We start from the raw sequence: 12,921 nt of genomic DNA, 5'->3' as shown, positions 1-12,921 counted from the left end.
ATAGATAGATAGATAGACTTTATTAATCCCAAGGGGAAATTCACATTCTCCAGCAGCAGCATACTGATACAAAAAACAATATTTAATTTAAGATTGATAATAATGCAGGTAAAAACTGATGTAAAAATGATGCTAAAAGGCCATCAGAGGCACAATCTTGTCAAGGCGTCCGCTCATCTTACCTTTTCCTTTGCAGGCTTCTTTTCCTTCACTTGGGCCTTTTCACAAGAATGTTTCTATGGGTAAAAATGAGACGTTTTAGAGGCCGATTCTACTAATCTTCGGCATGCACACTAGACACAAAATCAATATATGAGGCCAATACAGTGACAGTGACAAAGATTGAAAGATTTTAAGAGGACTACAAGGGAGGTGGGCGCCTTATGCACTGCAATCGCAACTTCAGATCATCAGAGATGAACAACACAGACAGCAAGAGAGAGTCATATCCTGAGCAAACAATAATGCTGAAGGGAATTCATTAAAAAGTATATTTGTTATGCTTTTAGCAGTTACTGTTTTCTTAAAGACGTCTTTAATCATTGTTGGATTGGGACTGGTGCTGCCTTTACATAAAATGACAGGAATAAGCAGACACACTCTGGAAACATAAACACAGTGCCCTCCATAATGTTTGGGACAAAGATCCATTTTTCCCGGATTTCTCCCACAGTTTAAAATTACAAATCAAAAAATTCAATTGTGAGTAAAGTGCAGCACATTGCAGACTTTCATTTAAGGGGATTTGCATACATTTTCGGTCACACCGCTGTTTCTACATGGACCCCCATTTCAGGGTGCCATCATGTTCAGAACATTAGGTGTCACAGGGGTTTGTGATTCCTCAGGTGCGTTTCATTGCTTCATAAGATACCTCGGCTTGCTTCTACCCTTTGGAGTCTGGATTTGGCAAGAGCCTGAGAAGCCCCTCTCCTTCCACTCTAGACAATATAAGAAGGAGACTTTTCCAGAAAGTGCGTCTCATTTAGACCTGAGAAGCCAATTGTTAGGAAAAACTCCATACTGTAATTGCCTCAAACCTCCACAAGAGGGCGATAAGAGGCCACAGCCTGTACTGTTTTTGTGTGCCAGTGTCCACCTATTAAGTTTTTTATTTTGTTTTCATTTGAAATTAAAGGGTTGGGTGGGAGTTACCAGTTGGTGCCCCAAGAATTCTGGGACTCAATATGTCTTCTCACTCACCCCCCTACAAACAGTTAATGACTTTACCATCACTGAGAATAAGACTAAACAAGTATGGCTAAGGTGTTGTAAACTCTTTGTAAACACCTAAACAAATCACAAGATGTCTGGTACAATGCCCCCCTGGAAAGATAAAACCAAACTTGAGACCACAAAAACCTTCTAACTGTCAAGCTCAATGTTAGAGGAGTAACACTTTGGATTTGTTTTGGGTCCAAATGACCTGAATGATTTGCAATCATTAAGTCCACCAGAGTGTTCTACAAAAAATGTGAAACCACCTGTTCAACAGCTAAAGGTTGTAAGGATAGCTTAAAGCTAAGCAGGCTGAACTTACATACAGTCATAAGGGACAGATGGAAGAGGTGCTTTGAAAAGCACGTGAATGAAGAAAATCCAAGGGTAGTGTTTGGAGAAGGAATCTTAAATGAAGGGCCAATATGAAGAATAAGGGGGGGGGGGGGGGGGGGGGGGGGGTAAAGGAGGCAGTGAAACAGAATGAAAAATGGAAAGGCAAGAGGGTTGGATGAAATACCAGCAGAATTGTGGAAGAGCTGAGGAGAAGAGGGAGTAGATGTGTTGTGGGATTGAATGCAGAAAATCTGTGAACAGGAGGGAACACCAGAGTAGTGGAGGAACAGCGAAATTATATCTATCTTATACTGTATATAAATGTATACGCATGGAAGTGTGTCTGTTTGTCTGTCTGTCTGGCCCAGAAGTGAGAAGTGGAGTTGGGGTAAGGGCTCCATACCTCTGAGGAAACAGAAACTCGCTTAGCCGCTAATACACAAGTGAGGCGAACACGTCGGGAAAACGAAACCTCCTAGGAGAGAGATGCCCACAGTAGTTCCTTTCAATTACCTGACATATCTACATTTCAGTTTTTTTTCCCGATGATTTATAGTTTCTAGGACCCCGGGCTTTTAACAGCAAAGGCTTACACAGCTAATATATATATATACCAGTAACGGCACGCTACACGATAACGTGCAGTGAATACACTTGACTTGAGCATTCATAGTTTTCATCCTTTTTCTCTGTACGTTTAGCAATCCTTTACTCAGAGGTTGATGTGCTTGCTGCTTCCTGAGCAGCACTTCTTCTCTCCACCCTAGCGGCCCGCTTCTTCTCTTCTTCTGTCGGCATCTTTTCGCGTTAAAACGGATTAAGTCAGTGTTTGTGTTGCAATTACTTAGTACGTTTTCTTTAATTTTCCACTTAAGCTGGCACTTAAGTCTTCAATCTGCCTCAAAAAGATTTAAGATGTGAAGAGGTAGGGGAAGTGACAGCAAAGGTGGTAGGGAATGAGAACGGCGCCCGTACTCATGCACTGCACAGCCACCCTGCTGCGCACTGCCGAGAGTTGATTCTACAATAAAATAAAATAAAAATAAAAAGAGGAATAACCTTGGAGGTCAATCGTCAATCCAAAAGCGGATAATAAACGTCACGTAGTATATGTGTGCCAAATTCCAGGTCAATACTTCAAACGGTTTGCGAGTTACAGGTGATTTAAAATCCTGGACAGACAAACGGACAGCCACAGAAGCGTATTATATACAGTATATATATATATATATATATATACACACACACACACATACACTCTGTATATATACTCATATTTAAGTTCTCCTGTGGATAAGTCGGGGCTTGATTTTACCGTATTATTTCTGGTATTTTATAATGTCGGTCGTATAAGTCGAATGCAGAAAACTGACTATATTGGTCCAAGAGATATGCTAACGTCCACCTGAGAGAGTAAACACGGGGTACACTGCCTTTCTTTCTATGCATTGTGACCACACGGTGATACCCGAACTATTCCAAAGCGACGTTTGCACTGTTTCGTGTTTTTTGTACCTCACACCCTCATACACCTTTATTGTAAGAGCATCCCTTATCTACGATGGAGCGTTCGATCAGAAGAAAATTTGAAGCTGGTTTTAAATTAAACGTCGTTGAAGTAGCGAAAGAAATTGCTAACTGCGCTGCTGCAATAAAATTCGATGTGCCTGAGAAACTCATGTGAGATTGGAGGAGGCAAGGAGACGTAAAAAAAAAAATGTCAGTGTCGCATTTTTGAACGGGCGTATAAGTCGGGGTTTGATTTTATGATCGATTTTTTCGGGTTTCAAGACCCGACTTATACGTGAGTATATACGGTATTATATATATCCTCTTTAATAAAATCCCTGTGTGTGTCCAGATGTCCATGTGTGTGTGTCTTCTGGTGAAGTGCGCATGCGCGGGGCTTCTGGTGAAGTGCGCATGTGCGGGGCACGGTGCGATGCGCGATATTACTGTCAGAGAAAGTTAGAGGCGTTTTACGGAAATATAAACCAGTATTACTGCGAGAGGAAATTAAACGTACACAATACAGTGACGCATATTACAGCCACATACAAGCCAGTATTACTGTCAGAGGAGATTAAAGGCATATTACCGACGCGCACGCCTGTATTACCGCCAGAGAAAATTAAAGGTATATTACGGACATACAAGCCAGCGGACGTACAAGACAGTATTACTGTCACAGAAAATTAAAGACACACAATACACGGCGGCAGCCCACGAAGAACGGTCAGCTCAGCAAGTAAACATCAACAAAAGAAAGGCTGAAAGAAAGAAAAATACGACCAACAAAAAGAATGAGGTCAAAGTCCCCTGCCATTTAATATAGACTGTTCCTACTAATGTTTATGCAGTACTGTTCTAGCGCCCGTTATTGTAACGGGCTAAATGACTAGTATATATATATATATATATATATCTATTATCAAAAAAAATCTTTGGGAGGGAGACAAGATGTGATCTTCTCAGAAGACAATTTGAAGTCCCGTGAGAGACACATTAACTTTCTCCCAGCTCTTAAAACAACGACAAGTGACAAGCAAAACACGCAGTTCGCCAGCAGATGATCCGGTCGCTTCTCCTTGCATGCGTTCAGCCACCCTAACCCCAACAACCCCCCCCCCCCCCCCCACCCACAACGCGAGCAGCAGGGACGTGAAATGGCAAAAGGACAGCAGCTGTACAGGCTTTAAAATGATCGACAGGCAGCGCAACAGCAGCAGACACAGCAGAAAGACAGCAGATGATCCAACGGTATCTCCTTAGTGTGCGTTCAGCCGCACCTCCTTCACAACATGAGCAGCGTTATACGTCCTGAGAGAAAGAGATGTAACCATGCCCAGGGCTGGAAATAAAGGACAAGTATTGTTTTTACAAAAGTTTTAAAGTAAAAGTGAAAATAATGCATATGTAACAATTCCCATGAAAATGACAATCTCTTTAAATTGTATATCTGGTAAACCAAACCCGGGGGTGGGCAAGCGAAGTGAGCAGGGGGCAGAGCCCACTAGTATATCTATATATATAAAATCCAACGTCTCTCTGTCTGTCTGTCCGCTTTCCACGAGAGAACTACTTAAAGGATTTACATCAGGTTTTTTTGTATAATTTGCTTGAACTCACTCATGCGCCAGCCTCCGTTCGAGTTGGTCTGATGTGGCATTGGCGAAAGGGTTTTAGTCCCTTGCACTCCTCTAATCTTCACAGACATGCCCTTTCAATTCAAGAGATTTCAATTCCCAGTGAAGATTTCCTTTGCAATGCCAATTAACAAGGCCCAGGGACAGACACTCAAGTTGGCAGGGGTTGATCTTAGCCCGCCATCCTTCTTACATGGTCATCTTTATGTCACTTTCTCCTGAGTTAGTTCCCCAAGATACCTATATGTCCTTGCCCCTCATAGCAAAACCAAAAATATTTTATATCAAGAAGCCCTTGGATATCCATCCATCCATTTTCCAACCTGCTGAATCCGAACACAGGGTCACGGGGGTCTGCTGGAGCCAATCCCAGCCAACACAGGGCGCAAGGCAGGGAACCAATCCCGGGCAGGGCGCCAACCCACCGCAGGCCCTTGGATATGAAAGCTATACATACAAATTCTTCTGAATACATATTACATTTTTAAAATCTTTTTTATTGATTTTTAAAGTTTGTCCTGTTTCACTACTACGTGGGCGGAGCCGCGGGGGACAGCTAGTCCATTTATAAAAAGAAGGGCAATATTTAGGATTGTGGAAACTATAGAGAGATAAAGCTGATGTCACACACAGTGAAAATTAGGGAAAGGGTTACAGAAAGAAGGCTTACGGAAGAGACCACCACAGGGGAGGAACAGTTTGGTTTTATGCCAGGGAGAGGAACAACTGATGCAGTCTTTGTATTGAGACAGCTGACAGAGAATCATCGAGAAAAACTGAAAGATTTGCACACAGCGTTCATTGATATGGAGAAGGCTTACGACAGAGTGACACGTCAAGAGGTCTGGAGGTGCATGAGACAGAAAGGAGGACCAGAGTATCGTTTGAGGATTGTCCAGGATACGCCTAAGCGAGTAAGGACTCGAGTTAAAACTATTGTTGGGGTAACAGACAAGATCTCAGTTCGTGTAGGTCTGCATGAGGGGGCTTTGTTAAGTCCTTACTAGGGAATCCATTGATTCCCAGACATTTTTCATTCCCGGGAATGAAACTGCTGTAATTCCCGGGAAAACGGGAACGGCCAAGCTCGCATATATAGCGTGTAAAAGTGTAAAAATCGATCAAGAAATAACAGAGCTATAGTTGAAAATAATTAAGGTGGCTTGCACTTCATCAGACAACAGCTTTGAACAGCAATTTGAAATTGCAATGCGTCAGTCTGTTGCATCCGCATTATCTGTGCCAAGAAACTTGCCATCACAGAATGATGACAAGAAACTGGATGCATCAGTAAAAGCTGAAATGGCGGTGTATCAGAGCAACGGCAAGCGCGGGCATTGTTTAGAACAAGTGTATCAGTATCTGATGATTGTGCCACCTACTTCAGTGGAGGCAGAGCGTGCTTTCTCAGCGGCTGGCGTACTTCTGCACGAAGGTGCGCTCTTGCCTGGACAACCGCATGCTGGACATGTTGTGCTTTCTACGTTCTTATTACCGCAACTAAAGATACATGTACTTATATGACAGCATGAACTGCTTGTAGATAAGGTTAGTCTTTTATTTGTGTCAACATATTGCAGTAGTTTTATTAAAAATAAGTGTCGGTCGTTCTAAAACCGTTCACATGTGAGATGCCCGTGCACTGTGTCATCTCCAGGCGCCCGGGATTCCCAGGAATGAAATGCGGGATTCCCGAATTCCCGGGAATGGATAAACCCATTCGGGAATGGATTCCCTAGTCCTTACCTCTTTGATTATGGATGTGTTGACTCGTGGGATAAACTCAGACATATGCATTGGATGCACCTGTGGTATCCTTATAATGGACTATCTGTCAGGCACACTGCAGTTTGTGAGACTCTGTGAGGAACACTAGAGCACCACAAGGAACAGCCCTGTCCCCTTCTCATCATGCTGTACACTTCACATTACAAATATAACAGCAGGTCAGGTCACCTGCAGAAATTCGCAGTTAATTCTGCACTTATAAGGTGTATTGATAAAAGTGGATGAAACAGGAGAGGAGTCGGGGGAGAACTTAGTTTCTTGGCATGGCACAAAGAGACTCATTGATGCTTGCCGCACCAAAAAGCCCCCATATCTGGTCACTACTCAAGGGTCCACATCAAAGACAGGCTGTGTTCCTTTAATGTGGGCAGTGACATCCTTCACATCTTTTACAACTCTGTGATGGTCAGTGTGGTGTGCTGGTTTGGTGACAACACTTCAAGAGAGGCCCACCGAATCAACAGCCTAATTAAAAGGGCAGGCTCAGTTATGGGAACACTCTGGACCCCCTGGAGATTGTAGTGGAAGACAGAATTAAAACAAAACTGAGTGACATTATGAACAACACTGCACATCCTCTCTCTGGTACACTAACACTGAGGACTTTAAGGCATCAAATTATTAAACAGAAGTGGGTCAAGATACATGAGGGGGTCTCCTTTATACCAATAGCAATAAATCTGTATAATGGAGGGAGTGGGCCTGCTAAGGCAGATGTTTTCTTCTTCTGTAAAAAGCCAAATTTCCTCCTGGGGACACATAAAGTTCTATCTATCTATCTATCTATCTATCTATCTATCTATCTATCTATCTATCTATCTATCTATCAGATAGTGCCATTCACATATCTTTCTATCTATCTGTCTGTCTATTATATAGTGCCTTTCACATATCTATTTATCTATCATATAGTGCCATTCACATATCTATCTATCTATCTATCTATCTATCTATCTATCTATCTATCTATCTATCTATCTATCATATAGTGCTTTATCTATCTATCTATCTATCTATCTATCTATCTATCTATCTATCTATCTATCTATCACATAGTGTCTATCTATCTATCTATCTATCTATCTATCTATCTATCTATCAGATAGTGCCATTCACATATCTTTCTATCTATCTGTCTGTCTATTATATAGTGCCTTTCACATATCTATTTATCTATCATATAGTGCCATTCACATATCTATCTATCTATCTATTATATAGTGCCTTTCACATATCTATCTATCATATAGTGCCCTTCACATATCTATCTATCTATCTATTATATAGTGCCTTTCACATATCTATTTATCTATCATACAGTGCCATTCACATATCTATCTATCTATCATATAGTGCCATTCACATATCTATGTATCTATCTATCTATCATATAGTGCCCTTCACATACCTATCTATCTATTATATAGTGCCTTTCACATATCTATTTATCTATCATATAGTGCCATTCACATATCTATTTATCTATCTATCATATACAGTAGTGCCATTCACGTATCTATCATATAATGCCTTTCACATATCTATCTATCTATCTTATAGTGCCTTTCACGTATCTATCTATCTATCTATCATATAGTGCCTTTCACATATCTATCTATCATATAGTGCCCTTCACATATCTATCTATCTATCTATCTATTATATAGTGCCATTCACATATCTATTTATCTATCTATCATATAGTGCCATTCACGTATCTATCTATCATATAATGCCTTTCACATATCTATCTATCTATCATATAGTGCCATTCACATATCTATCTATCTATCTATCTATCTATCTATCTATCTATCTATCTATCTATCTAATAGTGCCTTACACATCGATCTGTTTATCTTATATAGTGTATTTTTTTCGTAATCTACTGTATTTCTCCATATTTTGCGAGTTTTAGGTGGTATTTAAGGGCCACATTGTACCAGACAGCCAGATGTGAGACAGGGAAGCATTTTCTCCCTGCAAGATGCAGATGTGGCTGTGCTCCAGCACAATAATGACATTCTATATTCCAAACACCCAGGTTTTGTGTTTTTCAAGGAAATAGACAACAGCCACTCGATTAAAAATATGACACATGTACTCTGCTGAAGCCTTCATTAAAAGGAACAGATAATATTTTTCTTTTTGAAAAATATCCCTAGTTTCTTGCTGACAACACACATATAAACAAAGCAGGAGGGTTGTTCATTTTCCTTCAGGATATCAGTATGTGCTTTAGGACTAAAGAAGAACTCAGGGCTCCTGAAGAAAAATCACTAGCTCTCCATCAGTCTGAATATAAAAAGCACAAGTTGTTGTACTCTGGACAAACATTATGTTCCTAACAAATTACAAGACATCTACAATCAAACATTTTTATGACATTAACTCCCGTAGTCTCCTTTTGAAGATTAAAGTTAAAGAAAACACGAAGCTCGTTTCCCGTCAGGCAGCACATGCAGCAAGATGTTGGAGAGAAGCTCTGACTTGGACTATTTAAGGTCATTGTCTTTGAGGATGTAGTGATGTGCGGCACATTTAAAGTTAACTCAACATTGCGCACATCTAAATGATCAACATTTGCCAGATGACGAAGAACATATTGTTAATGAAAATATGGAATTGAAAATCAAATCAAATGTGCTCTTTTTTACATGTGGTCATTTTTACAGCTAAAAAAAGGAAAAAATATAAATGCACTGTCACACACGTGTGCATGGGAGGCAGCTAAAGGGTCTAGATGAGAGGAATTCCATACCAGGGTGGTGGAGTGCGTTGACCTTTTTTTCTCGCTTTCCTGCAGACACGGGAAACCCTGCCTAGCCCTAATGATGTCACTTCCCTTTCCGGACACTTGGATGATGTCACTTCCAGTGCTGAATCTATGGACGAAAAGACTTCCGGTTCCTTTGATGACGTCACTTTTCTGGTTCTGGACCCTTGGATGACGTTACTTTCGGTGTACAACCTAGAGACGAAAAGACTTCCGATTCTGGTCCTTTTGATGATGTCACTTCTCCGGTTCTGGACCCTTGGTTGACATCACTTCTGGTGTAGAACCTAGGGACGAAAAGACTTCCGATTCCGGTCCCTTTGATGACGTCACTTCTGGTTCCGGTCCCTTTGATGACGTCACTTCTGGTTCCGGGCCCTTTGATGACATCACGTCTGGGTCCGAGCCTATGGAAGAGGATCCTTCCGCTTCTGCCCATGATGACTTCACTTCCCTTTCTGGCCTTTAAAGCCGCCATATTCTATTAACCACATCAGTTCTGTTTTGGACTCCGTTCTGAGCACATCAATGTTATGAATTCACCCTTTTGCAGCCAAGGAAAATTATACGGGTGGCTGCCCCAAACCTTTTTATGACTCTTCTCTCTAGTTTTTGTGACAGTACTTAATGGTAAAGAACAATAATATCCATTTATAATAAGCTATATTGTGCACACACATAACCAGATTAAGGTGAATAACCTCGTTAAGGCACAAATCTGGTTTCTCAAAACTCTGCGTTTACATGGGCAAGTAATCTTCTGGAGTTTTCCTTTGTCAAAATACTCCAACGTCATTAAACGGTGCCGTGAATCTGAACATTTGCTTACCGTCTATGATCATTTTCTTATCTCTCGATTATATTAAAATCATTTTCCGTTGTGTCCGCGATATGCAGACTTGATCACGTCCCTCCACACCACTCACCCAATCGTTACTTCCACAGCGCACACCCTCTCTGCGGACCACCCCGTGACACTCTCGGTGCTGCTAACTCACCCTTCGACGCAGTTGGTTATAATGGCAAGGCAGAAAAGCAATTTATCTGTTCAAGAACGTTGAATTTTAGATGGCGATAGAAAAACAGCGGCAAGAGCAGATAATGAATGTTGAAAAAATGAAAATGAATGAGGGGCACCCTGATGCCCTTCGAGCAGCTCAGCCACGAGATAGCGGGCAACCACCCACAGGGGTTGGCGAGCGAAGCATGCAGGGGGCAGAGTCCCCTAGCATTTAATAAATATGTTTAGGTAAATTGATGCTTTATTAATATTTGTCGGTTACCGGATTGCATGCGGAAAACTCTTAACTGCTTGGCTGTATGACTGAGCCCTAGAGCTGCTGGAATAATAATAACGTGGCGTCACACACATGCGCATGGGAGGCAGCTAAAGGGCCTGAATGAGAGTAATTCAGAGAGTAATCTTTCTCTCACTCCTCTGCAGATCAGTTATGGGAAATTATGCCTGGCCCCGATGACGTCACTTCCAGTTCCGAACTCAATGACGTCACTTCTGGTCCCAGGCACAATGACATCACTGCCGGTTCCTCCCCTCCCAATTCTAAACCCCACAGATGACGTTCATTCTGGTCACGGGGTTAACGACATCACTTCTGGTTCTGGCCCCAGAAATGACATCACTTCCTCTGTCTTAAAATTGCCAACTTTTTCCCAGCAAGGCAGTTCTGTTCTGGACTCCAACCTATTCACATCTCTTGTGACTCCATTTTGCAGCCAGGGAATAATATACGGGTGGCTGCCCCAAACCTTATTTTTGGGTCTTTGTCAAATCTTTTGTGACAGCAGATATTTTTACTTTAATAAGATAAGTGTTGCATTAGGCTACTCGTTACTTTAAAAGATAATCAGACTACATAATGCACTTTACTTTTTAACGCATTACACTACCGCTCTAGAGATTTTGTGTTGCTGAGTTTAGCACTGTATGCTCAGCTCATCGGCATAAATGTAGCGATTTCTGAAATATTCAGCAAGGAATGATGTGATCGCCCAACCATTTGCCTCTGGAAATTCATGCTTCTACCCGTGGCCGCTGAAAGGAATTACACGCGAAGACTGACAGAGTGCTTGAGCTGTCAGACGCGTATCGTGATTGTCCTGACAGTGCGATGCCCACTTTGCCAATTATGACGACAATCTTGCCAAATGAAATCTTAAAAGATGTGTGGGAGATTGAAATGAAACAAGAAGTTCCATGAAACTTACAAAGTGCATATCCAAAGAAAACAAGAAACAGGCGGTGGTGGTGGTGGGGGCAACATGGAAAAATACACGATGTTGCGTTTTTGGTGTGTATTCATGTGGAAACTTATGCAGCGTGTCACATTTTTAACAAACACATTGCACCTTTGTGGGGACGTGAAAGATAAGCATATTAGGGCTGGGTGGTAAGACCAAAATTCTATATCACGGTATTTTTCAAAATTATACCAGTTTCACGGTATTCAACGGTATTTTTTTCCCCATGCAGGAATGGAAGTTAACCACATTTTCCACTGCAATTACTGCAGTAGACTGTCTAAGAAAAGCTCTATTCCACTGTAATGAGAATTGAAAAGACATTTTAATGTGCACACACGTATTAATACAGGTTTGCATGGCCCCATAAAGTGATAGTTTTCAAGGGGGTGGCACTAATGAAGAGAAGGAATCACACTGCATGACAGTTGCAGTCAAAATATAGAGCCTTTTTATTGAACAAATTTTGCAAACAACTTAAACTATAATTTTGACAACATATTTTTAACCATCCAAAGAGGCATTTAGACTTAGTAAAATATCCAAAGGTGCTTGTCAAAAGTTGTATTGCACTGAACATGTCTTAGAAAAGGAATAAAGAGTAAATATTTTTTGTAAACCAACTACACTTTCTGTTAATGTTAACAATCTCTGTCCACTGACTCATTAGCTATATGGATTGTAATGGCGTTAGTTATCTCGATCCACCGCTTGCTTTTTTTGTCATAGGCAGTACCTCCAGCAAATGTGTCTACAAGTGACGTCTGACACGAGTGTTCTCTAGCTGTTTCAGTTTTACCCGAGGACGTGGAGGGTGCCAATCTTAGTTCCATACATTCATGGTACTCCAAAGCATGTTTGCGGCTAAAGTGGTGCAGCAAATTGCTTGTGTTGCCGCCTCTGGCGACAACTTTAGCTCCACAGCATTTGCAGCAAATAGTTATTTGGTCCACATCTGACCTTTTAAAACCAAAATCTCCGGACAACTGGCACGGCTCCTTTTTTCGGCAAAAGTTCTTCTCTGTCATCATGTTCAACTTTATCATCTGCTACAGCTTCAGTTTCAGAATGTTCTCTGTCCATTTTCACCGCTCAATACCTCCACTAACACATGTACTCCGCTGCAAGCGTGTTTAGCGGTGTAGCAGTGAAAAAAGGTCTCCCCTTAAACATTTTCCCGCTGCGCCACTTTGTGAACGTTGTTTAGGCTATTTAAACTGGTATTGCGCTATAAGAAAAATCCATATCATAACAAAAATAAAAAACGGTTTGAACCGGTATACCTCCCAGAACTAACCATAATATAGTTATAGTGGTGAGCTACAGGTTATCTGCGTTAAAAAAAACATGAACAAACACTGAAGTGTGAACGTGGCTATAAGAAGTAACATTCCTTGG

General features: G+C 41.3%; 1 protein-coding gene across 1 annotated transcript in view; it reads right to left on the bottom strand.

Annotated features, from left to right (window-relative positions):
- LOC114657700 (TNF receptor-associated factor 1-like) overlaps positions 1 to 12,921 on the bottom strand; it is a 130,524-nt gene that overhangs the window by 46,021 nt on the left and 71,582 nt on the right. Inside the window, 1 exon segment of the mRNA XM_051932303.1 lies at positions 183 to 236. Coding sequence (XP_051788263.1) covers positions 183 to 236 — 54 coding nt within the window.

This window comes from Erpetoichthys calabaricus, chromosome 9, assembly GCF_900747795.2.
Source record: "Erpetoichthys calabaricus chromosome 9, fErpCal1.3, whole genome shotgun sequence".
Taxonomy (NCBI): domain Eukaryota; kingdom Metazoa; phylum Chordata; class Cladistia; order Polypteriformes; family Polypteridae; genus Erpetoichthys; species Erpetoichthys calabaricus.
This window is presented reverse-complemented; position numbering and strand designations above follow the sequence as displayed.